Source organism: Danio aesculapii, chromosome 24 (assembly GCF_903798145.1).
Source record: "Danio aesculapii chromosome 24, fDanAes4.1, whole genome shotgun sequence".
Taxonomy (NCBI): domain Eukaryota; kingdom Metazoa; phylum Chordata; class Actinopteri; order Cypriniformes; family Danionidae; genus Danio; species Danio aesculapii.
Window position 1 is genome coordinate 32,798,549 of NC_079458.1, and position 14,010 is coordinate 32,812,558.

At 34.1% G+C, this 14,010-nt stretch overlaps 1 protein-coding gene across 1 annotated transcript in view; it reads right to left on the reverse strand.

Moving 5' to 3' along the window:
* Positions 1-12,528, reverse strand: part of gnal (guanine nucleotide binding protein (G protein), alpha activating activity polypeptide, olfactory type) — a 74,247-nt gene extending 61,719 nt beyond the window's left edge. The window contains exons 1-4 of the mRNA XM_056450482.1: positions 12,114-12,528; positions 11,914-11,986; positions 11,266-11,320; positions 11,033-11,152 (exon numbers count right to left, since the gene is read on the reverse strand). Coding sequence (XP_056306457.1) covers positions 11,033-11,152; positions 11,266-11,320; positions 11,914-11,986; positions 12,114-12,252 — 387 coding nt within the window. The 5' untranslated portion in view covers positions 12,253-12,528. The remainder of the gene's footprint in view (positions 1-11,032; positions 11,153-11,265; positions 11,321-11,913; positions 11,987-12,113) is intronic.
* Positions 12,529-14,010: the final 1,482 nt, after the last annotated feature.

The following is a 14,010-nucleotide window of genomic DNA, read 5'->3' on the forward strand; positions in this document are numbered from 1 at the left end:
CCATACACTGTAAAAATGGCCGTGACTTCAACAGTAAAAAAACTGTAAAAATGCTGCGGTAAAAATCTGTAACATGGCTGACAGTATGTTTCCTTAATATATACGGCGAATTACCGTAAATTGACTTTTCTAGAATTCCCTGCATGGCACATCACTTTTTATGCTTTTTGTTGACATTACTATGGATCTTTTTAGTTTCCCCATCAGTTATGTACATTACAGATTTATGTTACATCTAATGTAGACAAATGATGTTTATTTCATTACTTTAATTTTATGCGTGTTACCATACTGGTGTTTAGTAGCTGTGTTAATGACACTGAGCACCTTCTATGATACACTTTTCTGCATGTGGGAAAAGTTGTTTGTGATGAGCATTGATTCATTATGTAACTTTCTCATCACCACCTGCATATGGCTGTTAACGTGTCTATCTGTGTAACAAAAGATGTGTAGATGTTGGTAATTCAAAATACAGACATATTACATCTATAAATTAATAAAATACAGTAGTGTACTGTAAAAATAAGAAATTATTTTTATGGTTTGTACTGTATTTTTAACAGTAAAATACTGGTAACCACAGCTGCTGTTTTTCTACCGTAAATTTTACGGATTTAATTTTTACAGTGTAGCCTGTTATGTAATGATCACGCTAAAATATTTTTTAAAAAGTGCTAACAAAATAGCACTTCTCTAGGGAAATATTATATCAAAAGTAACATTGCATGTTTTTGAAAAAGGCTTATTTTACAAGTCTCCTAGTGTCAAACAGCTGACTTGAACCATTTTTGAACCCATTCCCCTGATTTCTTGTTCTGGTGTGATCACTTTTAGCTTAGCTTACATAATGGATTAAAACAGATCTGACAATAAGCATTTCATTAAAAAAAAAAAAAAAAAAAAAAAAGTTTTGATCATTTTCAAAAGCTTGAGTCTTCTGTAGTTAGTTTGTGTAATAAAATCAACATAAAATGAAAAATGTAGAAGAAACTATATTCTCATTCTGGCGTAGTAGTTAAGAAACTCCCTATGGTTGCACTAGGCAGTATAATATTATGCAGCACTTGAGAATCAGAGAAAACCATGAAACTATCAGATTTAGTATTACTTTGTGTTTAACCAACCAACCTTTTCCTTTCAAAATTAATACGAGTTCTTTATAAACAATCTAATGTTACTACTCCTGGACTGATCAACAATTCTTGAATACAACAATAGTTATTGTTGAGAAAGCATGAGAAACTAACAAATTAATTTGAGAAATGAACGAGAACGCAAAATATGTTTATCCTGAATGAATGAATGAATGACATCAGTGCACTCTGAAGCCACATACCAGCTATAGGTGAAAAGGAAAGACTATAGAGTTATTTCAATGAATGGGGATAAATAGGAGGCCATGGTAGGATCAGTCAGATAGAGGAAATTATGCTAGGACACTCAACGAGAAGTGCCATAGGGCACAGAGGGGACACGACTTCTTCCACACAGGTTATGCATCTTGTTTATATACACTATGAACAGCAGCTACGCTAATTATTTTCTTTATTCTCCATTTCCACCTGGGGATACTCTTCCCGAGGCCCTCAGACTATGCAGAGTCACTGATTCGATCCAAGACCAACGACGAGATGATCCCAAGGTTTTTTATATCCTGGACCTGGCCGAATCCTGAGCAGCTACTGTGATGGTCATGGAGGAGTGGGGAACATGAGACTGATTCCTGTGACGCTCCAGAGACAGACGAGTCTTCGCTGAGGCCAGCTTCCAGCCTCCGCCACTGAGACTACAGCTCTGCACAAAAGTTTGGCCAGCGGAGAAATTAAAATGGTCGTGCCCAACTGAGCCTGGTTTCTCTCAAGGTTTTTTTTCTTCACTTCCGCCTTTAGTGAAGTTTTTTTTCCCTCTCCGCTGTCGCCACTGGCTTGCATGTTTCGGGATCTATAGAGCTGCGCATCGTTGGATTTGCTCTTCAGTATTTGGACTCTCAGTAGTGATTATTAAACCACACTGATCTGAGCTAAACTGCACTGAACTCAACACTATAAACTGAACTACACTGTTCCTATTTACTGTGACCTTTTATGTGAAGCTGCTTTGACACAATCTACATTGTATAAGCGCTATACAAATAAAGGTGAATTGAATTGAATTGACTTCAGACAACTACTCAAAAATGATTCTGGTGCTGACTCTATCCTTGAGGTGGGAATCTTTCTTCTACGATTCTCAAAAACAATTCCCAACTTTTTATATTTTTCCTATTTGTTCTGCTGTCCACTTATACATTTACAACTTTATGTTTTAACCAGAATTAGGAGTTAATGGAAACAACAAATAATTAGCCCCTAACAAAACAATCCACTGATTTAATTTTAGCTCATGGTCCGGAGCTAAAATTATATACAGTTGAAGTCAGAATTATTAGCCCCCGTTTACCCAATTTCTGTTTAATGCAAAGAATATTATCAGACAAAAAGTGAAAATCATTTGAGAAATATTTAAAAAAGGAAAAAATAAATAAATAAATAAAAAAATCAAAGGGGAGTTAATAATTCTGACTTCAACTGTATATTCACCAAACATATTAAATTGTGTTTAGCCAATTTATCAAACAGAAGTGAAATATTTGGTGAACAAAGCCATTGGTTTGGAAGGAGCATGATTTAGCGGAGCAAGTGCAGAAATCTGACAAAACATGAGATTCAGATGGATCTTTCTTCAACTAAGTTACGATGAGTACTGAATCCTGTATTTGTTAAATCGTGTTTAAGTTAACCAAGTGCAAGTCTCAGTAATTTCGAGATAAAAATAAACAGCATGGGTACTAAGTTAGCCTGCCGCCTCTGACATAATGTTGAACATTAACGTTACTCTGTGGCAGTAAAACTGTACTCATGACTATAATACTGACATCTAACCCATGGTTTTTGACCATACTGATCTCTTTGAGTACTTTAAGATACTAAATATTGTTATTACATTTTTTTTTCCTTCAGTATAACCGTAATGTTATACTTGCGCATCGCCCAGCAATAGTTATTTTCATTTTTTATAATTTTGTATGTTACGAACTGTTGTGCTAAACAAGTAACTTTATTGATGATAATAGTCACTTACTGCACCGACCATTGCATTAAATTCATGGCTTATGCTAGTTTTGTTGAAAAAAATCAGCAAACAATGTAAATGAAATATGACAACAAGATGCTGCGGTGCCAGACACTTGTACTATTGTCGGCTAGGTGAAGTACTGACTCGTTTTTTGAAGTAACCAATATAAGGGTGTCTGATAACACAACAGTGCCTGTGCCTCAATTACTGTTTGGATCAGAAAGGTGGATATGCACATTGAGACACAGGGATATCGATAGTTCACACAAGTCATTCATAACGGATTCATTCACAAAACGAATCGCTCTCTCCGTTAGTATTAAAAGTGAAAGCAGGAGAGGGGGTGTGTTTCAGGACATGGATTAGATCAAATTTAACAAGGACAGAGGATAACACATTTCCATGCAGACAAACACATGCTCTTTGTCGGCAATGCAAGTGCAGTCACTTATCTATCGATGTAGAAAAGTGATGTAAATTTATAATTTTCAGAATTTAAAAAATATTTGCATATTGACCACCAGGAAAACTCACAATCGTAGATATATGTATAAATGTTTACATATCCATAGCTCCGGATGGCCACAGTCCTCCACTACACCTGGTCCCGCATTCATTTCAAAGGAGCGCTACCCTGTACTAAAATGGCAGCTCTATTGACGCATTCCTTCCAATAGACAACAACAGCGTAGGCGACACCTAATGTAAATATCTATGGAGCTGCTGAACTGACGGTCGTCCTCTCTCACACACTCTCTCCATAGTGACAAAACAATGCATTGAACCCCCCACAGCTCAGCTTGTGGACAGTTAATTCACGAAGTGAAATAGAGTTATTTTGCGCATTGCTGACAGTAAGGGCAAGCACACGAAGATCAGAAAGCCTGCGCCTCAAGAATGACGGTCTGCTCTTCTATGTTCTGCTCTGCTATAGAGTAAACTCTGACACAATTGAACCGAATCATGGAAATGACTCAGACATATGGATTGATGAATCACGTACTGTATGAATTGGTCAAACAGCATTTATGCACTTGATCAATCACTTTTCCTCATTACATTGATGATAAATAGATGCATGTGCTGCTTTGTGTTAACCGGCTGAAAACAAAACAGCATTTTCTAAAGTTTAGTCAAGGAAATACAGCTGAACAGCAAATCACACATTTAAACTATATAAAACATGTTATGAAGCTAATATTTGGATTTCAAAGATATAAAAATATCATACATGCATAAATATGCTAAATATATTCCAATATTTTGCGAAAATGGATGACAAGCCTGAATTACTTCAAAAATTTGCCATACATAGATTGAACTGTGTAGTACTCACCATTACATTTCCATTTTAGATTTTGTACTGAAGATATTTTTTTTACCAATTTGTTGCATCTGGGTCTAAAATTGTCATATATGTCATAAATTTTATTTGATATAAAATGAAAATGGATACTCTAATGGTGACTTCATAAATCTTTATAATAAGATTTAACATTTTGTTGTTGTGAAGATCCATTTTTTATAAGATGTGTGTAAATTGTCACAAGAAATGTGATATGCTTAGATATATCTTATATCAGTATAGTCACACTTAAAGGTGCAGTAGGTGATCTGCCAAAATGCTAACCGGTTAGCATAATATCTCTGAAAACCAGTCCCTTGAATGCCAACCAAAGCCACGCCTCCTAAACACGAATGCGCACACCTTAAAAGATGACAGCAGACAACCCACTTGTTTATGTCATTCGCCAGTTAGAAAACTTTACAGTACTTTATAATACTACAATTCCCAATGAAAAACTGTATTATATCTAGCATGTTTTCAGTTGTGTAGCAAGCAAAACTTATCATAATATGCAATATTTCATGCATCCAAGGCCAGCTATCCTTTCACTTTCTCACTATCCTCTCACTTTCTCACACTTTGTCCTAAAGCGACTGCTGTATGCTTAGTGGTTGTCCAGTGGGGTGCAGGAATTACACATATTACTAAGCCATACTTACATGCTATTTCAGACAAAACATTCAGAGTAGTGAATAGGAACAATAAAGGGAGCAGGTCACAGGCTGTCATTGTTCAAAAAAAGAACCAATGTAAATATAAAACTAACTTCACCTCAGTAAAGCAAGCTAGGCGGAATAGCTCTGTTTGCTTATGTTTTATTGTTAAACTAAATAAAAATCGTCATTATTGATGCTGTAAAACTCCAATATTGATTCAGGATTTTAAAAAGTTTTGATTCGACATTTGATTTTACCGTGACTGTGATTGTCTTGTTTGCACATGAACATGCAGTGTGCATGCATGTGCCAATGGTGAATCTGCGTGAACAGAGATTGCAGTTGTACAAATCTTCCAGACAGAGTTCGGGCTACTTATCAGAATTATGGGAATTGTCAGCCCAACGATATTTAAATATTTTTTTTAAGTTTTATGCCTCGCCCAGAATATAAAAATACATATAAATACACTTAGATCATTTACTTTAATGATTAATGTGAATGAATGACTGTGAAGAGACTTTCAACCAGAACAAAAAAAATGTTTCTGAGGACAATCACCTACTGCACCTTTAACTCGGACACACCACATGACAAAAATGTAAGTAGAGGTCTGTAAACATCATCTAAAGCTATGGGATACTGTAATAATATATTGTCAGAGGAACAACATAAATGTATATATTTTTAACTAATACCCATTTTTATTAGTGGATGACATCATGGCGAGCTAAAAATGCATGTCACGTCATTCACCCCTATATTAATATATAAATATATAATTATATATGGATTTGACAGGGGGGAGGACCAAGCAACATCGGCAGTTTCTTTGCAAACCATATCAAAAAAGTTCTGTGCACTTTTGTCTATTTTTTTTTTTTTTTTTAAACAAAGCTGCAACTATTTTATTTATGATAAAACAGTTCGGCTGGATTGCTGTCAAATTTATTTATTTATTTCTGTATTTGTTTTACTTTTTAAAAATGGTTCTGATCTGTTTCAGCTGACAGCAAACACTGAGTGTTTATTAATAAATAAGATTTTTAAAGAAAACAAATATGGTGTAGTATCGATTTAGTATTGGTATCATGATATTTATTTTAGGTATCGTATCGAAGTTAAAACCTTGGTATCGTGCAACACTAGAGTCAAGTAATCCACTGTTTAGATTTGATGTTGTCTTTGATGTTTTTAAGAATGTAAACATTAGATGAATTTAATGAACTGATTTAACCATTAAAAATGTGATTTCATAAGTTTACTGTAGATTACCTTTTGTGAAATAGTAATCACGTGACTACACTAAACAATGGTAACCTCATAAAAATACTTACATTTTATGCTGTTTTTGACATTTTTGCACATATTTGTGAATGTATTAATGTACTTTAGCAATGCAAATTTCCCAGTATACATTTTTCAATTAGTGAAACCAAAAAGGCATGCTACAAAAATGTGTAGCAACAAAAATTATCTTAAAATTAATTTATATTTATTAAAGAATTATTCAGAATGAGCAAGCTCATGTAAAAATGTAAAAAAGAATAAAAATAAAAAATGTTAATAAAAAAAAAAGCTGGTTTACATTGTCATATTCATTTTTCACAAAATACAGCATAAAAGGAAAGAAGTTAAAAACCATTAGCTCTCTTATTAAATTAGAATTACTTCACATATTTCCCTAAGAATTTTTAATAGAGAGAGAAGATTTGATAATTTGCCAATACTGGGTTGCAGCTAGAATATACTGGAATAGTTGGAGGTTCATTCTGCTGTGGCAACCTCTGATAAATCAGAGACTAAACCGAAGGAAAATGAATGAATGAAAATTTTATAAGTGATTGTTTTAATAACTAATTTCTTTTGTCTTTGTGATGATGACAATAAATTATATTTTACTATTTATTTTGCGAGACACCTGTATTCAGCTTAAAGAATAAGGCAAGCTTTAAAACAGAGTAATGCTTCATTGATTTGTAACATTGGACAGTTAGGCCTAGTTCACTTTTATTTATGACCCATGTTTGCAGAACAAAAACTTTGAGACTTCACTCATATTGGAATGTGCTGTAATGTACTATCCTGTCCACCTCCTTTAGTGACTATAAAACTGTTGGCACAAAGAACGAGTAGTGCAGTGCGACCGCACCCCTGATCAGAAGCACTGAGCCTGTAATTATCCAATAATGTCCAAATTAGGCAAATACTGCAGTATACCTGTGCAATTATTAGCCACCTAATTTGAATACAGAGTAGATTCTGAACATTTAAGAATTGATCCAGAATCGTTAAGAGAAACAGTCATGATGCATCTATTTTCATTTCCACCCATACTCTATACTGGGGCATAAGGGAACACATAAATTCAAGGTCATTGTTCTATAAAAATTTCAGAAATAAAACCTTTTTTTATTGCCCAAAAACAGCTTATATTAAAAACAATCTGCCAAAATGAAAGGTTGAGGAATGTCACATTATTCTGTATTAATAGTGATACTAAACAGCACCTCAGTAAAAGATCAAACTCTATTTCCACATTATAGTGCCTGTTTAGCCACACCCAAGGCTTCACACGGAATAAATGGCATGAGATGCAAACACAGGTCTAAGCAAAAACGGTCTCATAGGACAACAAGCCACTGTGTAGTAAGTTGTATAAAAACAGTATTTGCATTTCCCTAATTCTGATCCCAGCATTAGGAAAGAGTGGATGAACTTTATTTTTGGAATTCCAGACCACATGAATAAGACTTTGTCTTGTATTCACTTAATTTTATAGTAGATTAATTTACTAACATAAGACTATTATGAAAACATATACAATTCAACACTGGACGTTCTCAAACAAAACGATTCTCAAAAGAAATAAGCAAAATATAAAAGTCTGAGGAGAAATTAATTCTCCTTTAAATTGTATACATTCACATAAGGAATGGGCAATAGGAACAGATATAGAGCTTTCAGTAATTATGAAGAACAAGGCATTTTCAACTTCCATGAATGGGTGAAACAATTCTGCTGTGAAACATCTGTCAAAACCGAGTATATTTTTAAATACATGTCATGTACACCATCTTGAAAGTCCTGTAAAAAAACGATGTTGCCTGAATAAGTGTCCATTTACAATCCTAGTACTGAGTATTTATGCCTTTTAAATCTAAATCAAAGAAGCATATGCATCTTTGACAAATGTAAAGTGTCAAACTTCGATCCAAAAGCTTGCTTCATAAGGTAGACAACTGTCTTTTTGAAAAGGTAAACATTTTTTTTACATATGCAAAACGTTAGCCAATCATGATACAAGTACGCATTTTTTTCCAAGTCTACAATCTGCCATGACTATTCAAGTGATGTGTTGTGTGATGTAAAAATCTTGATAAAATTATAAGCAACGGTACAAAAAATAGGCAGTTTCAAGATACCATTTTCAATAACATTTACAATAAGGGTGTAACAGTTAATGCATGAGAGCACAACACAACTGTTGAGCATTACTTAATCATTGTTAATGTTAACTAAATATATTAATGTGTTAATACATTAGTTAACATCAACTAATGGTGAGAAATGACTATTGTTAATTTACACATATTTTAATGCACCTCTATACATTACCAGCCTAATTAGTTAATGTTTGCTTACACATACGCTAATGAATGTGTTGATGGATTAGATAATCGCATTTAATGAACAGCACATTTATTCAGCAATACTAAATCAGACATGTAAACTAAACCAAAATAATGTGTAAATTAATACATTAGTTAACAATTTAGTAAATGCTTAATTAGTTAAATAGTTAACATGAACAAATAATGAACAAATGTTAGTAACATATTAGATAATGTTGAAGTAGTGTACACTACAATAAGGTTCATAATTCTATGAGCAAATGCTTTGTTAATGAAAATCATGTTAATAAATAGTTAACAAGCATGAACGACATTCAAGTTTAAGTTGCTTTTTTTTTACTTAAATACTCCAAAACCGGTACTTTATTCATGTTTATAAACTCTTTACTAACATGATTTACCATTAACAAAGCATGCGTTAATGAAATTATGAACCTAATTGTAGTTTACTCTTTCAACATTTTCTAATGTGTTACTAACTTCTAATGTGTTAACTAATTTATTAATTAACAGATTACTATACGTTTAGTTTACACATCAGATTTAGTGTTGCTGAATAAATGTGTTATCCATAGTTATGATTATCCAAGTTATGTTCTCTAATCCATGAAGAAATACATTTGTGTTTGTGTAAGTACACATATTTAATTAGGCAGTTAATGTAAAGAGGTGCATTAGAATATGATAAAGTTAACATTAACCAAGATTATATAATACTGAAAAATATTCATTGTTCATCATTAGTTCATGGTAACTAATGTATTGAATACCACATTAATATACGTGTAGTTAGCTTTAACAAACATTAAGTAATGCTTATTCATTCTCTTTCTTTTCGGTATAGTCTCTTTATTAACCAGGGGTTGTTACAGCGGAATGAACCACCAACTTATCCAGCATATGTTTTACGCAGCGGATGCCCTTCTTGCTGCAACCCAACACTGGCAAACACCCATACACACCATTTCACACACATACACTTTGGCCAATTTAGCTTATTCAATTTACCTATAATGCATGTCTTTGGACTGTGAGGGGAACTGGAGCACCCAGAGGAAACCCACGCGAACATGGGGAGAACATGCAAACGCCACACAAAAATTCCAACTGACCCAGCCGAGGCTCAAACCAGCTAACTTTTTGCTTCGAGGCAATCGTCCTGCCGTGGTAAATAATGCTTGACAGATGTTAATCCATGTTAACTAATGCATTAACCAACATTGACTAATATGCCATTATTGTAAAGTAATACCTTGTTTTCTTTCTAATTTACTACCCATTAACAGGAATGTGTGTTGTGACAATTGTTAAAAGGTTCAACAGCATAAAATGAAATAATTGTAATTCACCCAATTTAAAACAATTATTTATAAACTTAGTTAATCGAACAAACCAACTTCAGTTAATCTGCCTAAAATCTGGCTCACACTTCGATATTGGCCATGATATGGTTATCTGACACAAAGTCTTGAAATCCTACAAGTTATTCTAGGCTAAACCTGTGGTCTTTGACAGTTGGTTTGACATGTTCACTGACAGCTGATAAATTTTCCTTGCAAACAAATGATATCTCCAATACAATTCTGGCAGTGCCAAAAGCTTTAAAACAATTTCCTGCAATGTGATATGACTTCTCTTATGACTGTCAAACTTAAGGATGCAACTAGTGAAAAAATGTCAAACATCAAATGAATTATCTGGTTTTATTATTATGCCATGTTATGACCAACTAACACATTTTTATGTTTGCTGTACCATTGATGAAGTCAAATTCTGGATAAGTCTTCTTGCATGTGTTAATTTTTAGTGTGTCTTGATCATCATGCATCTGACATTACAACAACAGAGACCATACAGTGTGACATGGGGATCACAGTCTGACAAGCCACAATTGTAAAAGATTGTTAAAAGTTGCAGAGTGTAAATTCAGCTTTAGCTACTGTAATCCTACCAAATATTACAAAATTAATTACCCAAAAGTTGTCACCAAGTGACAATATCTACATCAACTCCCATGAGCAGACATTGACAAAGGAAGTATCTGAATTAATGGCAGAGTGATGCTACAGTACATGCTGTACATGTCTGAACCTTTGACTGCATTAAATAGGTAAACCGTGCACCACTTCAACTGTAATAAAACACGTAAGCAGATCTATTTAGTTTCTAATCAACCTTTGAACATAATATTCCCAGGTTTCTGTCCAATGACGTGACAGCAATTTCAAGGACGTTTTATGTCTAATACTGTAACAGATTAAGATTAGGTGTCTTACCTCTGTGTAGTCAAAGTCTGAGAGTGGAGCTATACTTTTGATGTACTCTGCTCTAGGTTGATTGGATGGGTTAGCGATTGACACAGGAGGCGTTAAGGTGCTCATTGCAGATATTATTGTCTGGAAAATGATAACATAGGCATTAAAGCAGGACACTAACCAGACTCAACTGTTGGAGATAATGAATAAAAAAATTAAAGTGCATGCAATATTTATATGCAAAACTTGCTTACCACAATTGCATCCTTCACATTTTTCCGGATATCTAAAATTTTTTGCTTTTTTTCTCTGGGCAGATGAAAAGGAAAGAAGAAAAGGAAATTGTCGTTGGAATACAAATCTCAAAAATTTGAAGTATTATAATTCATAAAATAGGATTGTTCCTTTAACATGTTATATGTTAAAGTAACGTAAAGGCAAAATTGCAAACATAAAAGCTGCACCTAGCGTGACCTCATTTTTAGCCATCCAAAAATATAATTAGTTCAGTTATTATTAAAGATAATACAGCCCAAAACTGCTGCATCTGCCCAAATTGTTGTGGCAGGGTATAAAGATTATGCAAAAATGCAGCAAAGACATAAAGGCTATACTATGCTGTTGCTAAATTGATGTGGGCGCTTAGAGTTGGCACTCGAAAATGATGTACGCTTCTTCAATGACCACAAACGAGGCCTGAAAATACTGCACACGCCTATACCTACAAATGCTGTCTAAGTAGGCAGCTCGAGGTTTAGCGACAGCCATAGAAACGGACAGGACGCAGAGGCGTACATTTGAAGTGTCAACATCTAATATCTTCAATATACATGAGCACCGCGTCCGTCGAAATAAACACAGGCCCAGTGTCAGCAAATAACGCTTAATAAACAGACACTCACTCTGCGTTAAAACCGTTGACGTGCAGGATCCGCATCTGTTTGACTATAGTACTCTTCCCGGATTCCCCAGCGCCTTAAAATCATATAACAAAACAACAACATCATAAGCTGATAAATAGGTTTATTTTTCAACCATCTTTGATGATCAAGAAATGTGACAAAGCTGATATCTCTGCATCAGTTATAGTTTTCCATATTACCTAATAAGAGTAGACGATGCGTTGCTTTGTACGCCTGTCTCTCTTTCTGTAACTGTTTCTCGATCTTCTTATTCGCCTCTCTTTGCGCCTTCTCGTCGATGCGTTGATCCTCTGTCTTGCTGTTGCCTAAACATCCCATGTTCAAATCCCTGTCTCTCCTCAAACAAACAGTAAATAATAATAGTATCCAATTTTTTTCCTGTAATGATGATTTGAAATGTCAGCTTTCCAAAAATATCCGTACGCCACGGGGGGGAGGTTTCGCTTTGACCCCTTCACAGATCCGAGCGACAAATTCAGTTGAATCCTCTCGATATATTCATGATCAGGTTCTGAAAATCAGACATGAAGCGGCAGAAGCTCAGATCTACCCCTCTCTTGCTCTCCCTATTTCGCTGTAATGTGTCTGTTTGTGTCTTTGACTCAGCACTGCCTCTCTCTGTACTTACAGGAAGTGACAATCGACACTCAACCTGCTGATCCCAGGTCAGCTTCTCAAACACCCATTCTGTAGTCCATTAAAAGCTTATGCAATCATTCATCATTACAAGCTGCATTCATAAGTGGTTTTAGTGTGATTTTTCAATATGATTTATGTTTTGATTTCTGTATTAGAAAAAAAAAACTAAATAGTTTTCCCATTATTTTGATAAAAAGTCAATAATTCATGTGATCATACCGGCTGAGTCTGATAATAGTTCTTGTTGTCAGACTATATGATACTGCCAGATTGTTAACATACTGGTACTAGCTGTCACAATCAGAACGTGAAGCTCAAAAATGAAAGAAAAACATAACCTTCCTAAAAAAAGCACTATTGTAAAAGGTAACACGCTTAATATACTAAAATACTGACACCTTTCTGAAAACTGACCTCAGTTTCTCCATGAGATCAAAACAAAACAGAATACTGTAGTGATAACAAGCTAAAGTTCCATAAATAGCATCCAGGGAACATGGTTAAAAAAAAAAAAAGTGGCAGTCATGCAAACTAAGTTAATACTTTGCATAACATTCTCTACAGCATAACAGTGTAATGCTAAAAATAGAGATAGTTGCATATTGATCAAACATAGAACCTAACTTCACAATGAAAAGAAGCTTATTGAGAAAGTAAAACCAAATTATACATTCAATTAATATATAGTAGCCTATATAGTATAACATTTTGAAAGATGATTCTTATCACACTATGATACGCAGAAGTGAACACTGGCTTGAAAAAAGGGAATATTTTAAAATGTAAATGACATGAAAATAAGATGCAAAATATAACTTTAAAGAGGTTGAAGGCCACAAAATGTGGCAAAGGCGTACATTAAGCATGGCAAAATTATTATTGGAAATCTAACTTTATTATATTTGTTGATTTCACTAGATGTATTGAGAATTTCTGGACTAATTTGGTGAGTCTGAAAGCATTCCTGTGTAGAAATAGTTACACTTTTGGGAGTTGTCATGTTATCTACTGTATGAGGCAGACTATGCAGTCTGGAGACCTATCAGTCTACTCAATAATGGTTATAAATTGTTAGCCCTTATTTTTTCCCAAGCATTTTAAGATGGTTTGAAAGGTCAATTACAATGTTATTAAAAATATGATACATTTTTCATAATACCTGACTGATTTTCACTGACAATTCTGACCTTATTGAAGATGATAGTTTCATTTTGTTTTTGCACTTTTTCAAAGCTTTTGATACTATTGAGCATCCTTTCATCTTTTTTTTTTACTAGAAATTCCGTTTTGGGCCCAAATTTTGTAATGTGATGAATACATTGTATTCTGGGGGAAATAGCTCAGTGAAACTAGGACATGGAACACAGATATTTTCATTAGAAAGAGGAACTCGACAAGGCTGTCCAGCTTCTGTATTTCTCTTTCTTATAATAGTTC